This window comes from Synchiropus splendidus, chromosome 17, assembly GCF_027744825.2.
Source record: "Synchiropus splendidus isolate RoL2022-P1 chromosome 17, RoL_Sspl_1.0, whole genome shotgun sequence".
Taxonomy (NCBI): Eukaryota; Metazoa; Chordata; class Actinopteri; order Syngnathiformes; family Callionymidae; genus Synchiropus; species Synchiropus splendidus.
In genome coordinates this window covers 18,320,196-18,336,803 of record NC_071350.1, presented here as the reverse complement: position 1 = coordinate 18,336,803, position 16,608 = coordinate 18,320,196, and the positions used below count along the sequence as shown (strand labels likewise).

Below are 16,608 nucleotides of genomic sequence, written 5' to 3'. Positions count from 1 at the left end.
GACTGTGCCAGATCGACTTCATTTGCTACTGGTAATCTGCTTTGTTCGTTCCTCTCTGCCGTCGTACATTTATCCGTCGTTTAAATTATTTTCTGTTTAGCTATTTCTAAACCCTGAGTTTTTCTAGTTTTACTCCCTTTGTCCTCCCTGCTCCGCGTGGCTTCTTGGTTTTCTCTCTGTATCCGTCAATCCCTACTCGTGCGTTTGTTTTGACGACCTCGATAGTTTGTCTTTTAACGCTCATTGTGTGTTTGCTCTCTTATTACAGACTCTTCTTGCATTCTTTCTCCCGGACGCTTTTCGTTTGGACTCATTCCGTTGTGGACTCTTCCTGGTTTTGGTGACGCTCTGGATTTGTTTTCTGTTTTTCATCTCCCAGTTTGTTGACGCCTTTTATCTATTTTTGTATCTTGTCATTAAATGTATTAACTCGCGCCTGCCTCCTGTGACTCTTCCACCACTGCACTTGGGTCCTGCTCCGCGTCTTGATTCATAACAGCTTAGCTTCCTGGTGCGACTGAAATTATATCCAGACCTCAGAACATGACCATTTTTTTTATTATTCATGGTTCAGTTGTTCCCTTGAAATGCCAAATCTCATCTCTGGTTCCTTCTTCTTAGATTATATTCTGTCCTGGACCGGAATCCTTTGTTCCACTTCCTCATCAATAACTGGTTTTCCAATCAAAGACGGATTTTAGGAGATAAAATGGCTTCACGTTCATTTAACGTCTCAGCTAGAAAAGAAAAAAAAAACATTCCCAGATCTACATTTTCACTTTAAGTGTAAAGCCAAAATGATCCCCTTCAGATCACCCGTCTCATCAATCGGTGTCCGTACAAATCAATGGCGGCTCGGAGCCATCAGGCTGCGCTCTTGTTTAACAAGCAGATACAGTACAAGACGGACAATTCACAGCCGCGCTTTTTTGGCTCTAACAGGGACCGCCGGCAACATTTAGCAGGAGCCAGGAAATTAGCTCACAGCACAAGGAGTCGGACGTTTTGCTGTTTGAAAGTTCAGTCTTGGCTGCAGAGACAGGAAATGTATGTTTAGGGCTGTCAATAGATTCAAATTTTAATCTCAATTAATCGTGCTGAAGCTGAGTTAACTCGCGATTAATGTCAAGTGAATGACACATTTTGTGTCTGTTCTAAATGTAACTTAAAGGAGGGGTTTATCAACACAAGAGTGGCCATTAATGCTTACAATGCTGTGCTGTTAGCCTGCTGTTGAGCCTCTTCAGAGCTTCTGAGGTTCTTCTCCAGAATGTCCTGGGCAGTGTCTGTTCTGTTGGCTTGTTGGAGGAAACACACGTTTGCATGTGGAAAGCATTAATGGCCACTCTTCCGTTAAATTACATTCAGAACAGATGCAAAATGTGTTATTAATTTGCAAATAATCCTGAGTTAACTCCGCTCAGTGCGATTAATTGAGATTAAAAACTTTATTGACATCCCTACATATATTGGTTTAGAGAGGGTAATGCTGATCAGGCTGATGATAACAAAAGGAAGCATTAGTCTGGTTGTGCCAAGGTTTCTGTTGTGTTGTCGCCGGTGACCCTCTTGGACGTGTATCAGAAAATATTTTCGATATCGTTGTTTTTATTTATTTTTTTATTATTTGTGGTCCTGAATATCATTTTTGATTCATTCATTCTTAACTCTGACATGAAAACTATTATATACCAAGGTCTGAGTTCCAGATTCACATGGCTCCCACTTATTGTCGTCATGTGACATGACAGGTCCAACGTTCGTCTTACTCACGGAGCTCATCTCCACAGCGGCGGTGACGTCAGAGCCGCCACATGAAGCTGCGTGTCGGCTGCTTCAGCTTGATTAGAGAGGAAGAGCAGCTGGGTGACCAGGGTGAGCTGCGTCACTTCCTAATGCGTAGATTTCCATGCCATGCATGGAAGGGCTCTTGAGCCGAGGATCTCTTACTGTTGCCATGATGCAACAGCTTTGTTCCGTTGCATCGGGAGCATGTCGACGGTATTGTCTCTGATTGCTTGCTGGTTTTATTGGCATTAACCGCCTCACTGCGGGTTTGAGGTGTGGTGAGTTGGTACAGCCTGTGAACGATGGACACAAAAACAGGCAAGAATGCTCCTCTTAAGTAGGTCACTCATGCTTTTACTGAAGTTAGTCTTCAGTGGAGAAAGACTGTGGGCCAGTGCGGGTACACATTGACAGGAAAACAAATGGTGGGAGCTCCTTGGGATTCCCTGGTGGGAGTGAGGTGGCTCAGGACAAGGGCATGCGACTGCTGCTATCGCTGGAAGGCCCAGTGAAGCATTCTGTCCAAACGGTTCGCTCATGTCTAAGGGTTAAAGTTTCCTTTCATGGAGGTGCGAGTGTTTCAACAATCCGACTGCAGCACAAAACAGTTGGTCCAATAGTGCTGTAGTAAAACTGACTTTCTGTCCTCCATCTTCCCTTTGAGAGTCTCCTGACATATCTTCTCTTGAGCAGCAGACATTTGGGACCCTCCTATAGATCAGTAACCGGTTTGATGGTGAAGTGCTCCCAGGAGAGCGTAACTTACAGCAAGAGCTAACCCAGTGTGTCTTAGGATTGGTCCACTTTCAAGACCAATCTTCTACAAGTCACTTTAGATCCAGTATCCCAGAGTTGAACAGTGTTAAATGAACAATACAGTTGTATTGGACACTGTGATATTGGGACAGTGTGAAATATAGAGGCTGTGTCTTTGGAGAATCTTTAGACGCTACTATGGAGTGTAGACAGACAAAATGGTTGTGGATGGTTCTCGATCACTGCCCTGGTTTGGAGTTGAGTTGAGGAAATGACTGTTGTCCTGATGCAGACTGTTGCCACCGGGTAACATTTTAGGAATATCTCAGTGAGCGTATGATACTACAAATGTTAAGCTACGTAAAAGTAACTTCACTTCTATGAATATGTTTGCCAGGGCATATCTTAGGGATATGTCGACGGGGTCGTTGGCCCAATCGGTGCTGGAAGGGTTGGCGGGCTCTTCCTTAGAGGCCTTCCCTTGATGGTGTGTTTGGTTCCTTCTGCGCTGGGAGGGAACCAATCCCTGCGGTCTTTGCCGAGATGTGGAACGAATAGCGAAACCCGTTAGGGGGCAGAGCAAGTATAACATAGAAATGTTAAGTTACCTCAATGTAACTTCAGTTTTATAAATATGTTCGCCACCCTCTAACTGGTCGCCCTGTGTGGAACTGCACATCTCCTGAGTGGAGGAGGCAGGAGGCGGGGCCTCAGAGAGGAGGTAACCAAAAGAGAAGCCCCTTAGAGGGCGTCACACGTATTCTTAGAACTGACGTTACGTTTAGGTAACTTCCCATTTCACCCACAGTCCTCCACCAGCCGGGGTGTACCTGGAACAGTTGGCTAAAGAGGCTAACCTTTTTCAGCCCCCAGTGTCAAGCTCTCGCACGCAAAGATCCGCTGCTGTGTGGGAAGCTACGCTTTATCAGTCGAGCAAATGTGTGGTCCTTGGATTAACTATAAAATGTGTCGATAGGATTTTGTGCGGCTTTAATGGAAGCCACAAGAAAGTGGGTCACGCTCTTCACAAGAACAATCCGCTGTAGGGAGCCACTAATTAAGACGGCGTATACTAACGTGGCCACGACGAACGTGACTTTGTGGCCCATCGTTTCAACCAAAGTGCCAGCAAAAGCGTCAGTTGAAGCGCGGCCCCTGGGGACTCCGACTGAAGTGATCGCAAATATGACAAAACACACAAACGCAGGCTGTCAATTATTCATCATTTTGCATTTGTGGGAAATATTTTTTTAATGACTCTCATCACAATTCAGTTCAATTCAGGCAACACTTCCGACAAAGCTCCCCAGAATTGCCCCTCGGTCAGCTGCCGAGCGAATCCGTGTTTGTCTCATTAGCGAGCAGGGAGCCAAACAATGAGACCCCCCGAAGGTGAAGTGAGTATCGATGATCCCTTTTTTGTTGCGACAGCTGTTGGGGATATACATCAAACATGTTGTTGACATGACAACCACTGAAAGGACTGGATCCCCCTCAGAGGAGCCGTGCTGCTTGTGATCTATTTGTGCCGGAACATCTCTGAAACTGCCGCTCCTGCGGTCTGGTACCTTCATCACAGGTCAGGCGCCTAAAAAAGCAAAGTGCTTGCCAATAGTCCACAGCGATGGAGGAGAGCAGCGCGATAAATAATTGCTTAACTTGGGGACGTATATAACACAGAATAGCTGGTCAGACTGCGTGGTGCTTTAGGCGCCATTCCCCTGGGAAAACTCCCATCCATTGATGTGGTGCTCGGACGTCGTAATCCTTGAAGTCTCTCTCGGCCTTCCCTAATGGGTTGGTGGTGGATTCTTTTTTTCTGCTCTCAAATTGAGTCACACCGTTCCCTACTCTGGATGCTTGACTCTAAACACTGCCGGAACATAAAACTTTAATCAGCGCTGCTTCCCTCTGCGTCGGTCTTTCTCCTCTTTGGGATGGATTGTGGACATTTATAACCCGTGCGTGTTGAGAAATACAGTGATAAAATCTGCATACGTGGTGCTCACCTTTTAAAACACATTGCCTGCTGTCGACCACCTTGAGGGAGCCAGTGGGGAATTAGGTTCCTTGACAAACTGAACCGTGTGGGGCACTTCCCTTTGAGCTTCAAAAACAAAAATGAAGATCCTGAAAGGGACTTTGTTTGAACCATGCGATGCCAGTAGGCGCCAGTGCTTCACTGTCACACAGTAAACATATATCTTGTAATAGACGCCATAAACCTGTTGATATTACTATGGGATAATTATCGTATCATGAAAATTCTTTTTTATTCTATCTGACTTGTGTTGTTCACCAGTGTTGTACCTCGCTTCAAGTTGAAGGAAAAGCTCCGTCTCGCACTCTGCAGCGACTCCATTCTTTCAAAATCAGATTAATCCTGACATTTAAATTGTGATATCTCGCCGCTACTAAAGAAGGGATTCAAACGTAGTGGAATTTTGAAGTCAGCGCTTCTCAATAGGTCAAACTGGAGAGCAGCAACAGAATGTGATCTGGAGCTATAAAAAAGGGACGTTACAAGAAGAGAACCTGTGTGGTGGAATCGGAGCATGATATGCCTCCAAGCTCAGCTCCTTGTTCGTCACAACAGATGCGAACTAAAGAGCTCATTCCCCTTCCATCCTGCAATCTGTCTTCAATGAGATTCGATTATCAAATCTTTCCAGATGATGCAGCATCCTGCTACTCACTTGGCGTGAGAAGATTTACTTTGAGGTTGATGCATGTGCTGATCCCTCATTCTTCCTCCTGTCTTGTAGCAAGTGGATGAGCACCGTCTGTGTCAAAACAATGCACATTTCCTTGCTTCATTTTAAAGGTTGAGTCCAGGACCTGCCACACTTGACATGTATTTATATTTAAACCATTTTAAGTACGTGCTATGTAATTTAATGCACCAATAAAAATAGACTGACTATGAACGTGAAAAGGCAAAAATGCATTGGGGAAACTCGGCAGTCGTTTCGGAAGGAACTATAGAAGGCGTTTGCTGATTTCACTGACAGTGTTATTTGTCGTTAATCTGCGGTGAAATGGCTTTGTAATTTCCCCTGGCTGTTTAACAAGGATTCCCTGCAGAGAGTGAGGCCCGAATTCATCACAGCCAACCTGTTTATACGGCGAATGGCGTGCCAATCAAGACCGTGCGCTCTCACTGGAGAACAAAGCGCTGTGCTTTTTTGGTTTTCAGGGTTTCAAATCTTAACTTAGGCAGTGGAATGAGTTGCGATATTCCTTTGTTTGAGGTGTCAAAGTTGCCGACTGTATTCTGTGACATTGTTTGGATCTGGCTGATACGTTTCTGCAGAGCACAACACAGGCGTTGTATGATCTCACACAGTTTACATGATCTAAAGCAGGGAAATACACACTGTGCAATAATCGTCTCTCTGGTGCAATAACCTATTTTAATCTAGTTTAATTTAATTTTAATTTTATTTATTTATTTATTTATTTATTTTTTGTTATTCTCTGTGTGATGCTCTTCCTGACTGCATGCCCTTTATTGCCTCTATTGCTGCTGGAAATGTAAATTTCCTGGATGGAGTCATCCCAAAGGGATCAATAAAGTCTAGTCCAAGTCTGTAAGTCTGAAATAAATGAGCAAAAAAAAGCAATATATCCCGTCATGCATTGCGCACATCAGTTTATTAACTTTCTTTACCTTAAACTGGTTTTAAAAAGCACCGTAGCCGTACGACTATTCAAGAAGTACATTAAAATAGCTTTTCTTTAAATAATTCGCCAATAATGGTCTGATAAAATAAGTAAATGAAACTTTTTTTACTTCCGCGGAAGTTAGTGTAACCAGGGCAACAGCTGATGACGTGGCAGGTCGCGGGCAGAATGAAAGTTAGCCAGTAAAAACACGGACAGACCTGAAGGTTTTGGACTATAACCAAACAATGGAGGGACAAGGAGCCGTTAAAGAAAGACTCGTCGTTCCCACAGACTTCATCTCTCCGCTGGCTCCCAGTGAGTGCCCCTAATCTCACAGTTAGCTTGTAGCCGCTAATGTTGAGCTAAATAGCACTAGCTGAAGTTTGTGTCAAATCGACACCGTGACGTTTATTTTGTTGTTTCTGAAAGAGAGGTTCATATCAGATCAACGCACCCGAGTTAAAGGGTGTCTTCTCGGAGAAAGTGTGACATTTATTCTGTAAATAAACGGTTGTACATGCATGCTGACGTAATTCCTCGTAACCCCGTTATTATTGTTTTCACACACGCAGATTGTAAGAAGATACTGTCAGCGTCACTGGGAAAGAAAGAAAAGATCAGATATAACTGTGTCAGAGGGAGGTCAGGAAGGTCGGACACAAAGTTAGAGGAAAGACGCTTTGGATATCTTGACAGGAGAAACAGAGTTGGACCAACTTTATTGTATTTCATGCTCAACAATATTTTATTTGTGAACGTGTTTGTTGTGCTTTGCAGAAAAGAGCCACACAGACCTGATCCCACCGTCACATTTTGCCACCAGTGTCAAGCCTGCACGTGCCCGCACGGGAGTCCAATTTTTAGAGACTCCTTTGTCTGTCTGGAATAAAGAAAATCCACCGTCTCTGCCACCTTGTAGTCCTGATAACCCATGGCCCACCATTTCTCAGAGACATAAAGCGATCTTGGAACTGAGGAAGGAGAAGGAGAGGATGTTATGTGATCGAGCGAGAGCTTCGGTGGATCATGGCTCTACTTTTGGCCTCAGGTACACCTTGTCTGTTTCTTGAACTAAAAAGCATATCACATAACAAGCAGACATTAAAAAGAAGACGATTTTTTGTTTCAAAAAATTAGATCCAAAGAGCAAAATGAGCAGCTGCTCATGTGGGAAGCAGAGTGGCGGCTGAAGGCAGAAACACACAAAGCAGAAGCAGAGAGGTTTAAGGGCCAGGTGGAGGCTCTGAAGGAGACTGCGGAACAATACCGAAAAGAAATTCAAGAAAGAGATGTTACATTAAACAAGTAAGACATGTTTAACTTCATGTAGTTTTCTTCAATGCATTTGACAGTGGGGCCCTTTTCAATATTGGGCTGCATATAAGCTGTGAATTATATTAAATGCAAAACAATGTTTGCTCTACAGACAGAGTCGTGACTTGGATGTGATGCGTGAAGAGCTATTCAAGGCTAAAACAGAATACCGCCAAATGAGAGAGGAGCTGACTCAAACCAGTTCGCAGAAGGATAAAATAAGCTCACAGGTAATTTTGTTTACTCGACAAACATTTCATTTCAACATTAGTGTTTCCACTTCTCACGACAGTTCAATTTCATAGCTTATATCTTTAGTGTGATCTGGAGGTTTTAATAACAGCTCACAGTCCCGGGTTGATCCAAGTTTCATCTATGATTAATGTCATATCAGGATGTTGTTTGTAACGTTATTTATTATCTACAGCTCGAGCGGCTAAAAAGAGAGTCGGGTGAGGAGCTTGAGAAACTGAGGAAAGATCTTCAGACCAGCAGAGACGAGGTTCAGGAGCTCAGGCAGCAGGTGGAAAACCAGGCTACAACCTCAGTCCTTCAACTTAGCAAACAACTTGAGGAAATTCAGAAGAAGCATGAGGTTGAGGTAAGAGGTATTGTTACACTACCGAGGCGACGTTGTAGAGTGCTCTTTCAGGTCTGAATGAATATTGGAAAATGGATTTATGGGAAGTAATTTATATGAATAATAAATGTTAATGTCGAGACATTGAATGTGTCTTCAACAGAAAATCTGTTTGGTGCAGATTCCCACAGCAGAGAGATTCATACACACACAGTTCCTGTCCTTGTCATTATCATATTTTATATTATAATATAGAAAAAAGGGCGATTTGTCATCCTGCTATGAAAAGTATTAAAGCATGAATAATGTGTGGGAAGTGATCCGTTTCGTTTGAGAGCTCTCGTATGTGCCGTGTGATTGCTGGTGCTGGAGCTTTTGCATATGTTGACACAGTGTAGACTGTGTTAAAAACACCTTCACGTCTCATGGTGTCAGCCTGAATCATTTATAGAGAATTTTTTGTGAAACTGGCTGGCAACCGTTAGGTCTGTAAAATACACATATTTTAGTAAAATCAATATCTGCCTGTATTCGGTTAGTAAAGACAAATTAATAGTTATTTTATATGAATCAGTGGTGCAATATTGACTGTGAAAAAGACCTGAAATACAAATGAACAAAGCTTCTCCTGAAAGAGAAGTATGTTTGAAATATATCATTTGGGGATAAAAGCATCTGCTGAATGACATGTACAATGTCTGTCATTAGTCGTGCTGAACATCTAAGCAGCTATCATAATGTGCAGTGGTGAATTTGCATCTCTGTTTGATTTGGGCCTTAAAGACTCACTTAATTCAGCAACCTCCTGGATAAAAAGCTATTTGTTAGTAAATTCAGTTCCTTTCAAGAGTTTCTCTGTTTCTCGCTCTTCTTCAGTCGGAGCAGCTGAGAACCTCCCACTGTGCAGAGATGGCGGCGGCAAGAGAATCAAACTGTGAACTTCAGAACCAACTTCAATCGCTGTCCGCAGAAGTGCCGAAGTTGAAAAGCATCCTTGCAGACGTTTCTGCTGAGAAAGAGGGTCTGCAAGAAAAGCTGAGGTATATTAGCCTGTGAGAAGATTTGTTAAACTAACTATCCCTTCACTGTTGATATCAGTAAATAAGACCGGAATTATGTTACAGTGAAATGGAGGCGGCTTTCAAAGGCCAGTCTGAAACACTACACAGTCTACGAAATTACATTGGCCAGCTCGTCCCTGAGAGAGGCGAGGCAGAGCAACTGCACGAAGCTGTCAAGGTGAAGGCCAGATGCAATACACGAGTCAACAGAAACACCTCTGTATGTATGTATTAGTTGTCTTCATATCCTCCTCCATTTTTGGTCATTTTCTAGAGGCTGAGCAAGGAGAAGGCGGTTCTTGAGAAAACCACCCAACTCCTGACTGTCAGACTGAACTCTGTCAGTGAGATCCTCGACCTCCAAGAGGAAAAGATGTTGAAGAAGGTGAGTGTTTTTTGTTGTTTGGCTGCAATGATGCTGCTTTTTTTGACCTGCTGAAGGAGAAGATGGCTATGGTTCCTTGTACTCGATTGATCCCAAATACTGATTAATTTTTATTTATTTTTATTGTCACCCCATGCAGTGTTCATCTGGTTATGACAACAGAAGAGTTATTTGGTCCATGTGGGTTCATATTTTGGATCTGTCCAAAAGCATGTCAGTTGTGCTCCATTTCATAATTTTGACTGTTCCTGATCCAATGCTTGCCTCCTCACGGCGGCATCGTTCCTGACCAGTTTAATATAAAGAACTCAGTGTGCCATCAAAAAGGGGGTGATGCTGGATTCCACCACAAAGAGTTAGTTTGGTGGCTGAAAGGTTTCCAGTTCACTTGCCATCTGGGCCATATGGATTTTAGACCTTTAGATAAAGATGCCTGTTTAGCCTGAGGGGCAGCTGAAATGTTCAGAAAACCAAAAAAGCACCGACTGCAATCTGTGCTTGTGTCTTACTGTGAAAGGCCTTTAGGTGTACAGGCAGAAAAGGACCAAAGAGTTTACAAGTCTGTTCATATTTTGATGTGCCTATGTGTCTTTTTAAGATTCCAGCTGATCCACTGGTAAAGAATGGATCTGAAAGCATTCATCTTCTTCGGCTTTGGAGGGAGAAAGTCTTTAAGTTGTGCATCCAGCTACGATCAAAAGACGTGGAGCTCAGCAGAGAGAAGAACCAGCTTCTCACTCAGGTATTGCACCATGACGCTTTGTTCAGTCTCTGCACCACATGATGCCATGAGTGCTGAGAACGCCAGTGTCAACCTTTGAATCTGACATCATTTTTTCTCCATTAATTAGTTCATGTTTTTGCGTGTCCAATTATCTGCGTAGATCCAGTGTGCAGAGCAGGGTCTCCAGCAGGAGAGGCTGCGAGTGAGTGTGCTCCAACATTCCCTGGACGCCAGGGTCGCTGAGCTGGACCAGGAGAAAATGGAAAAGGAGGTGAGGATCAGTGGAGAGTTTGGTGTAAAATTCCGACGATGACAAAGTAGCAAGTCCACATTTTGTTCCAGATTGGAGGATTCTGACTGAGAGATTCTTGAGAGGTTCCTGTAGAGGACACTGGTGCTTTAATTTGAGTTTTAACATGCTTCTTGTTTGTTACTGTCTTCAGTCTCTGGAGCAAAACTTGACTCAGACTTGCCGGGAGAACTTGCAGCTGAAGTCCCGCATCCACACATTCAAAGATGAGCTGCAAGCCGTAAAAGAAGCCGTACACAAGTATAAGCGTGTTTTTTTGTTTTTTTTTTTATGTTGAAGAATCTCACCCAACCAAAACTGTATTCAGGTTCAGCCTGGCGTTTGAAAACAAATTGGGTGAAGTCAATTCCGCTCAAGCAGAACTGAGCACACTGACTCAGAGGCTGTCGTTTGCCAAAAGCCGCGTTGAAACTGTACAAGGTGCGTTCACTGACCTAGTGTTGATCTGTCGTTTCATCATTTATGTGTAACATCTCTGGTTTATTGGACAGGTTTGATCATGAGGAGGGCAGCGCTGCAAAGTGTCCAGCAGGCCAGTCAACAGGCCGAGCTCGAGACGAGCAGGTACACGCTGTTGTTTTCAAGCTGGAATCAGACTTGTTTGATCCCACACTGGGTTCAACATGTGTGTGCTATTTTGGGAGAGCCATCCATTTAACTCATTTCATTCTGCCTGTGGAAGCTTTCAAACAACTCAACAGGACCAGTGAGAAGCTGCAGAGCAGCGTCTGAGTTAGTGATGTGACCTCTGTAAGGATCCAGTTTGGGTTTAGCCTTTGACGTTGTGTGTGTTCTTCACGCGCTTGCTCACGTCAACAACAATTGTCAAGCAAAACGCACAGCTGGCTTGGTGGGACAGGAGATGATGGAGTCCGGTCTTCAGTTTTAATTGCCTGGTCTTCGTCGCTTGACTTTCATCTGCGTCAATTAAGTGTTTCCCACAATATAAGGAGATTAAGATTTTAATCTTTTGAGTCTGAACACGAGTGAATGGATTTGCTTTTTTTATTGGATGTTCATGGTGAGGATGACCTGACATTGAATTGTGTTGTGTAACTTCTGTGCGGGATCCAGGTTTCCGCTACATTGTTTGGCTGAGATTTTGATCTGGTATTCTGGGCTCTCTGTATGAACCCCCTCCCATGCTCTGCCATCTTGTCTTTGATGCCTCGTAGCTTCAGAAAACTCCGGTCTGAGCTGACTTTGGTGTGTGAAGAGAGAGACAAGCTAACGCAGGAGCTCAAAAGAACCCCGGAGCTTATCGAAAATGCCTTGACTGGAATGAAAGAGAAATGTAAGCATCCGACAAAACACATTCATCCATGTGGCCTGTTGAAATTGCGTGTTATGTTTCGTGAGCCTGTACGCCGATGTTTGTCTCTGGACATTTCCTCACAGACGAGGGCCAACTCAGGCAGCAGCAGGGGGAGCTGGAGGAGAGTCGGATGGAGGTCAGAGAGGCAACAGCGGCTGGCGAGGAGGACCGGAGGAGGCTGCAGCTCCTCCAGACCCAGCTGGAGATGAGCAAGCTCGACCTGGAGAAGCTCCACTCTGAGCAGATCAGCCAGCAGGAGGCGAGCGAGCGGGGTGAGGCGCCAGTTACCTCAAAGCTGCACAAATCTTTTTTCAGCGCTGACTCATGCTGAGAGCACGCTGAGCGGCGCTGCTCTTTTTCTACACTAATGTCCTTCATCGCACTTAACTCAGATTTGAGCCACAGATCAGTTTGCCACTTTGTGTACACTCACTGGGTCTGATGAAATGTTGTCCTTGTAGTTCCTTTCATTTGCTCTACTGTGAACACACCGACTCAGTTGACTACTTCTGTTTGTAATTTCTGCATCTGAGTTTGCTTGCACTGAAGGTAGCTTTGAGACACAGTGTTTTCGACAGTGTTGCATAGATCCTCACATTGTGTTCCATTTTGAAACCCGGATTGAAAAGTGTTTACAGCCTCAAACTAAATGTGAGTGTTGCCATAACAATTCCATGACTCCATTGGCAGCGAAGGTCAGTATTGCAGGTTTATTAAGCAGGCTCAGTTGACATAATGGGTGCCGTTGGGGACCTTTTTTTTCACTTACAATTTCCAAACTCATTTCTGAGCCTTCATTCTCAGTCTGTGGTACTCTGCGACACACAGCAGGCCTTGCTGAGCATGTCTTCTAATGTTATATGTTCATTCTCTGTTACACACTGCGCTTGTATTCAGCGCAGCGTGGACATGGACGTATTATCTATTTCCATGTCATCATAGTGGGTTTTATATCATGGCAAGGTGCTGAAGACTTGTGACAGTGTTGCATAATGTCACAGAATTTCGCTCTGCGGTAGTTGAACTTCATAAAAGTGGCTCGTCATCCCCGTGAAAACTATATAGCAAATGTAGGTCAAGCTGCCTTAATGCAGGTTAAGTGGTGCCACATGTGGCACTAAATATTTCAGCGGCCGTCAGGCTAAAAAGTTCCTCAGTGTTTGCTCTACAGTGGTAATGAGGAGGCTGTTGTTCGTGGAACCCATCACTAGTGAAGGTTTGGGACCTCTCAAACTGAGTTTTAGTGCCGTGATGTTCCTGTGCTCGGAGTGGGAGACGTGTGACAGTGACTGTCCTCTATTGAGTACTGAGCCTCATATTCTGATATGATCTTCACTACAGATGTTCTGTCTGTTTTGTAGTTTTTAGTTGTATATAAGAATTGAAGATATTTTAGTCTGAGCTTCTGTCAATTTGGAATATTGTGTTAAAGGGCCTGAGTCTTTTCGTTGTGACTCTGTATTGGTGTGTTGTGGTGGAGATTGAGCATAGCCACTCTGGCATACTCTGAATTTACCACCTGATTCATGTTCTACTCGCATATACATCATGAAATTTCCGTTGTGACCAAAACCGCCAGATGGAGACAGAAGGGAAATTAGTTCTCTGGTGGTCCTCCACATCGGGTGGTGCTAGCTCAGCCGGCTTGTTAGGATGCTTCCTGGACATCTCCCTGCTGAGGCGCCCTGGGTGGAGGTCCTGGTGCAGACCCAGGACATGACTTTCAGCGGGCGTGGGTATGCCTTGCTTTTCCGCCAACCTGAAGGAAATTCCTCAGGAGAGGAAAGTCTGGGCCTCTTTGCCTTGGCTGCTGCCCCTGCGACCTGTTTGCAGCGTGCATAAACAAACCGAGCAATTGTTACGAGACACCAGCATCGTTTTCAGTCAGAGAAAAAAAACTGCTCACTTTTTACTTTGCAACTACAGTATAGTTTCATCAGCAACTTAGCCTGGACTGACTCCTAAACCATTGACTTCCTGCCAACTCCTCGCTTATTTTAAGCTTCGGGTGTATGAATGCTAAATTTTTAATAAGCAGCCAAAATTGCTTGATATGATCATCTTACAGCTGTGTTTTTGAGGAGGCCAGATTCATCTGGTGAAACAGAATCATCCGATATCACAGAGTGAAATCTATCTCACCAACTCATTTCAATAAATGGAGCGCGATTTAGAAATTAAATGGGGAGTCCTTTTCACTGCAGCACTCATGTCTATGCACTGACCTGACGGTCTCAGGTGAAATTAAAAAGCTGCAGGAAAGCAAGCTTTTTTCCCTTCTTCCCTGCTTCAACACCACTCAATCTCAGCAGCTTAAACTGCGTGACGTGGCGAATGAAGCCGTTTGTTTTTGCGCTGAAATCTGCTGATGGTGTGCTGATGAAGTGTTATTTGTGTGTCTCAGCCCTGCAGGAGAAGGTGTCTGAGATCGAGAGTCGATGCGCTGACAAGCTGAGTTGGATGGAGGATCAACTGAGAGTGGCCCAGAGGGAGCACACCAGAGCAGGTAGCAGCTGCCACGAGCCACATCAGCTCGCATCAGCCTGGTGACGTGCACGTCATGTCATTAGAAGTGTCCACACAGTGGAAAGTAGCCCTGTCTGTCTTTGCCTTCCCGTGCAGTAATGGCTCTGCGTCGCTTTGAGAGAGACGCTGCGAGGGCGCGGACACACACAACGGTCTGGGATAAACAAGCGGTCGATACCAGGTCGGACACACATGTGAGTCTGCTTGGCCTTGAAATATTTACTCTGTTTTTTGTTGTTGTTTCATGAATGTTTCAATCTGTTTCAGGAGCAAGTAAACACAATCAGCAGGGAAGTTGTACATGCCGGTCCTGAACCCGTGCAGCATGGCAGACCATCGGAGGGGAGAGGTGCCCCCATGTCTTCAGAAGGTGAGCAGTGGTGGAAAGATTTGAGCGTAAATAAACAAAGACGACTAGAGATCCAAACACAACAGAAGTTAGTGGATAGGAAACTGATTATGAGGTTTGGAATGCATGAAGAACAAGTTCATCTGTAGAAGGTCACTCATTCCCCGGTGATGTGAAGCAATGCGGCCTATTTAGAAAAAAGTTAAGATGGTGCTGCAGCCCCATGGCGAGAAGCTCAGTCCAAAAAGAGCTGTCCGTAGGTGTGTGTGTGTTCTGTGACAGGCTGGCGACCTGTTCAGGTTGTCCCGCCCCTCTCGCCTGTGGCAGCATGACTGAACGTTCATGTCAAGGCTGAGAAGCTCAGATCAAACCCTGAGCACTGGGTGCGCCCTACATGGCGGCGTTATTCATCATAAAATCTGCTTCAAGCCTTGTCAACAAACAGAAGAATCAAACGCACATCTGGACGGCAGTGAGGCTTGAACAAGAGGCTTCTCTCTTCTCCTCACGCTCGGTCTGTCACGTGATCTTCCTGTCTGTCTCCTGTCAGAGAGACTCTTGTGTGTTTTGGAGGAGCTGCAAACGCTGAGTGCCGCCGTCGTCAATAGCTCTGAGGAAGAGGAGGAGGATGAAGAGGATGACAGCATGGGAACATCAACGCGCAGCTGACGACGTCTCAGGGATCACAAGTGGTTTCTGTAGAAAAGAATGTTTCACAAAAGAAGCAAGCGGGACATCTATTTACTCAAAGTTTTACCAAGTTTGTGACTCAAAGTTTAGGACAGGTGAATTGTTGCAGACTAGAACCTCCTCTTTAAATGCGAATTAATAAAGTTAGTTTTATTTTCAGCGGTATTTTGTGTCAGACATAAAACAGAACTTTTCATTTACTTCCTGGAGACGCTGATATGGATGTAGTGTGGATCCGCGAAATTATTGTTGTAGCTTTTGTCCAGACCGTCAGTTGCAGCTGTGAAGGGTTAGAGCAGCTGGTGCTGTGGTGACCTCTAGAGGCCGATATTTGAAATTACACGGTAGACAATATTTAAATTCCATTTGCGTGATTTATAATTGCGTTTTTCACTTTGAAAGGAGCCGCAGTGAAAAGGCAAAAAGCAGCAGAAAAGCCAGACAGAAGACTTTTAGCTGAACACTTCTGTTTTTCACGCAAAGGTCAGGACACACTACATCCCAGGCTGTTTTGTATGACATCACTACTAGACCAAAATCATTCAGGTAAGACTATAAACATGAATAAGATGTGACAAAGATCTTCTGTGAGTTAAAAAAAATAATCATATAAGCGATTTAACTCTGGGTCCTCAACTTCCTTCATCGCTCTCTGCATCCAAAACCTTTGGCGATGGCGATTCTGTCGCTTTATTTAATGTCGGACGAGTCACTGGACGTGGTGTACCGCGGGTGTTTCAATCATTCAAGCCTATTTAAAACGCATATTTTACCTGTCACGTCCTAATCTGCATTTACGTTTGGGGAATTCTCTCGTTTTACCGTGGCGGTCCAGCAGAGGGAGCCGTCGTCAAATAAAACTGCGCCTCAGTGAGTCTGCGCAGGTTCATGGTTTCTGGAGTTCTGTTTGACTCCCATACAAACGTGTGAATCATCGCCTCGCTGAGCATGATGGGATAAATCCAGTGTTGTCTGTTTGAGTCAATGGTGATGAACTTTTTCCGATCGATGGAGTGTGAAATCCGCGCTGAAAGCCTGCAGCTGTTGTCTCAGAAGACGACTTCCTCTGGTTTCCGGGGCAGATTCTGTGCTGTCAGGGAGCGGCGTGTCACATCCCAACATCTGCTGTCATCAGACGCACTTG

At 44.6% G+C, this 16,608-nt stretch overlaps 1 protein-coding gene across 6 annotated transcripts in view; it reads left to right on the top strand.

Moving 5' to 3' along the window:
- The first annotated feature begins 6,337 nt into the window (after positions 1 to 6,337).
- The window catches only part of LOC128747926 (glutamate receptor 3-like), an 82,050-nt gene continuing 71,779 nt past the window's right edge, over positions 6,338 to 16,608 (top strand). For 4 of the 6 annotated variants that reach the window (XR_008412741.1, XM_053846170.1, XM_053846172.1 and 1 more), the window contains exons 1-18: positions 6,338 to 6,525; positions 6,988 to 7,258; positions 7,348 to 7,515; positions 7,637 to 7,754; positions 7,952 to 8,125; positions 8,981 to 9,144; positions 9,229 to 9,343; positions 9,440 to 9,550; positions 10,149 to 10,292; positions 10,435 to 10,545; positions 10,718 to 10,824; positions 10,892 to 11,004; positions 11,076 to 11,148; positions 11,760 to 11,878; positions 11,983 to 12,171; positions 14,304 to 14,405; positions 14,522 to 14,619; positions 14,693 to 14,795. Coding sequence is in view for 4 of the 6 variants with exons in the window: in XM_053846170.1 (XP_053702145.1) it covers positions 6,456 to 6,525; positions 6,988 to 7,258; positions 7,348 to 7,515; positions 7,637 to 7,754; positions 7,952 to 8,125; positions 8,981 to 9,144; positions 9,229 to 9,343; positions 9,440 to 9,550; positions 10,149 to 10,292; positions 10,435 to 10,545; positions 10,718 to 10,824; positions 10,892 to 11,004; positions 11,076 to 11,148; positions 11,760 to 11,878; positions 11,983 to 12,171; positions 14,304 to 14,405; positions 14,522 to 14,619; positions 14,693 to 14,795 (2,350 nt within the window). In the remaining 2 variants the exon portion in view is untranslated. Of the gene's footprint in view, positions 6,526 to 6,987; positions 7,259 to 7,347; positions 7,516 to 7,636; positions 7,755 to 7,951; positions 8,126 to 8,980; positions 9,145 to 9,228; positions 9,344 to 9,439; positions 9,551 to 10,148; positions 10,293 to 10,434; positions 10,546 to 10,717; positions 10,825 to 10,891; positions 11,005 to 11,075; positions 11,149 to 11,759; positions 11,879 to 11,982; positions 12,172 to 14,303; positions 14,406 to 14,521; positions 14,620 to 14,692; positions 14,796 to 16,608 lie in introns of those variants that run through there. The other 2 variants (XM_053846169.1, XM_053846173.1) reach the window with 2 other exon arrangements.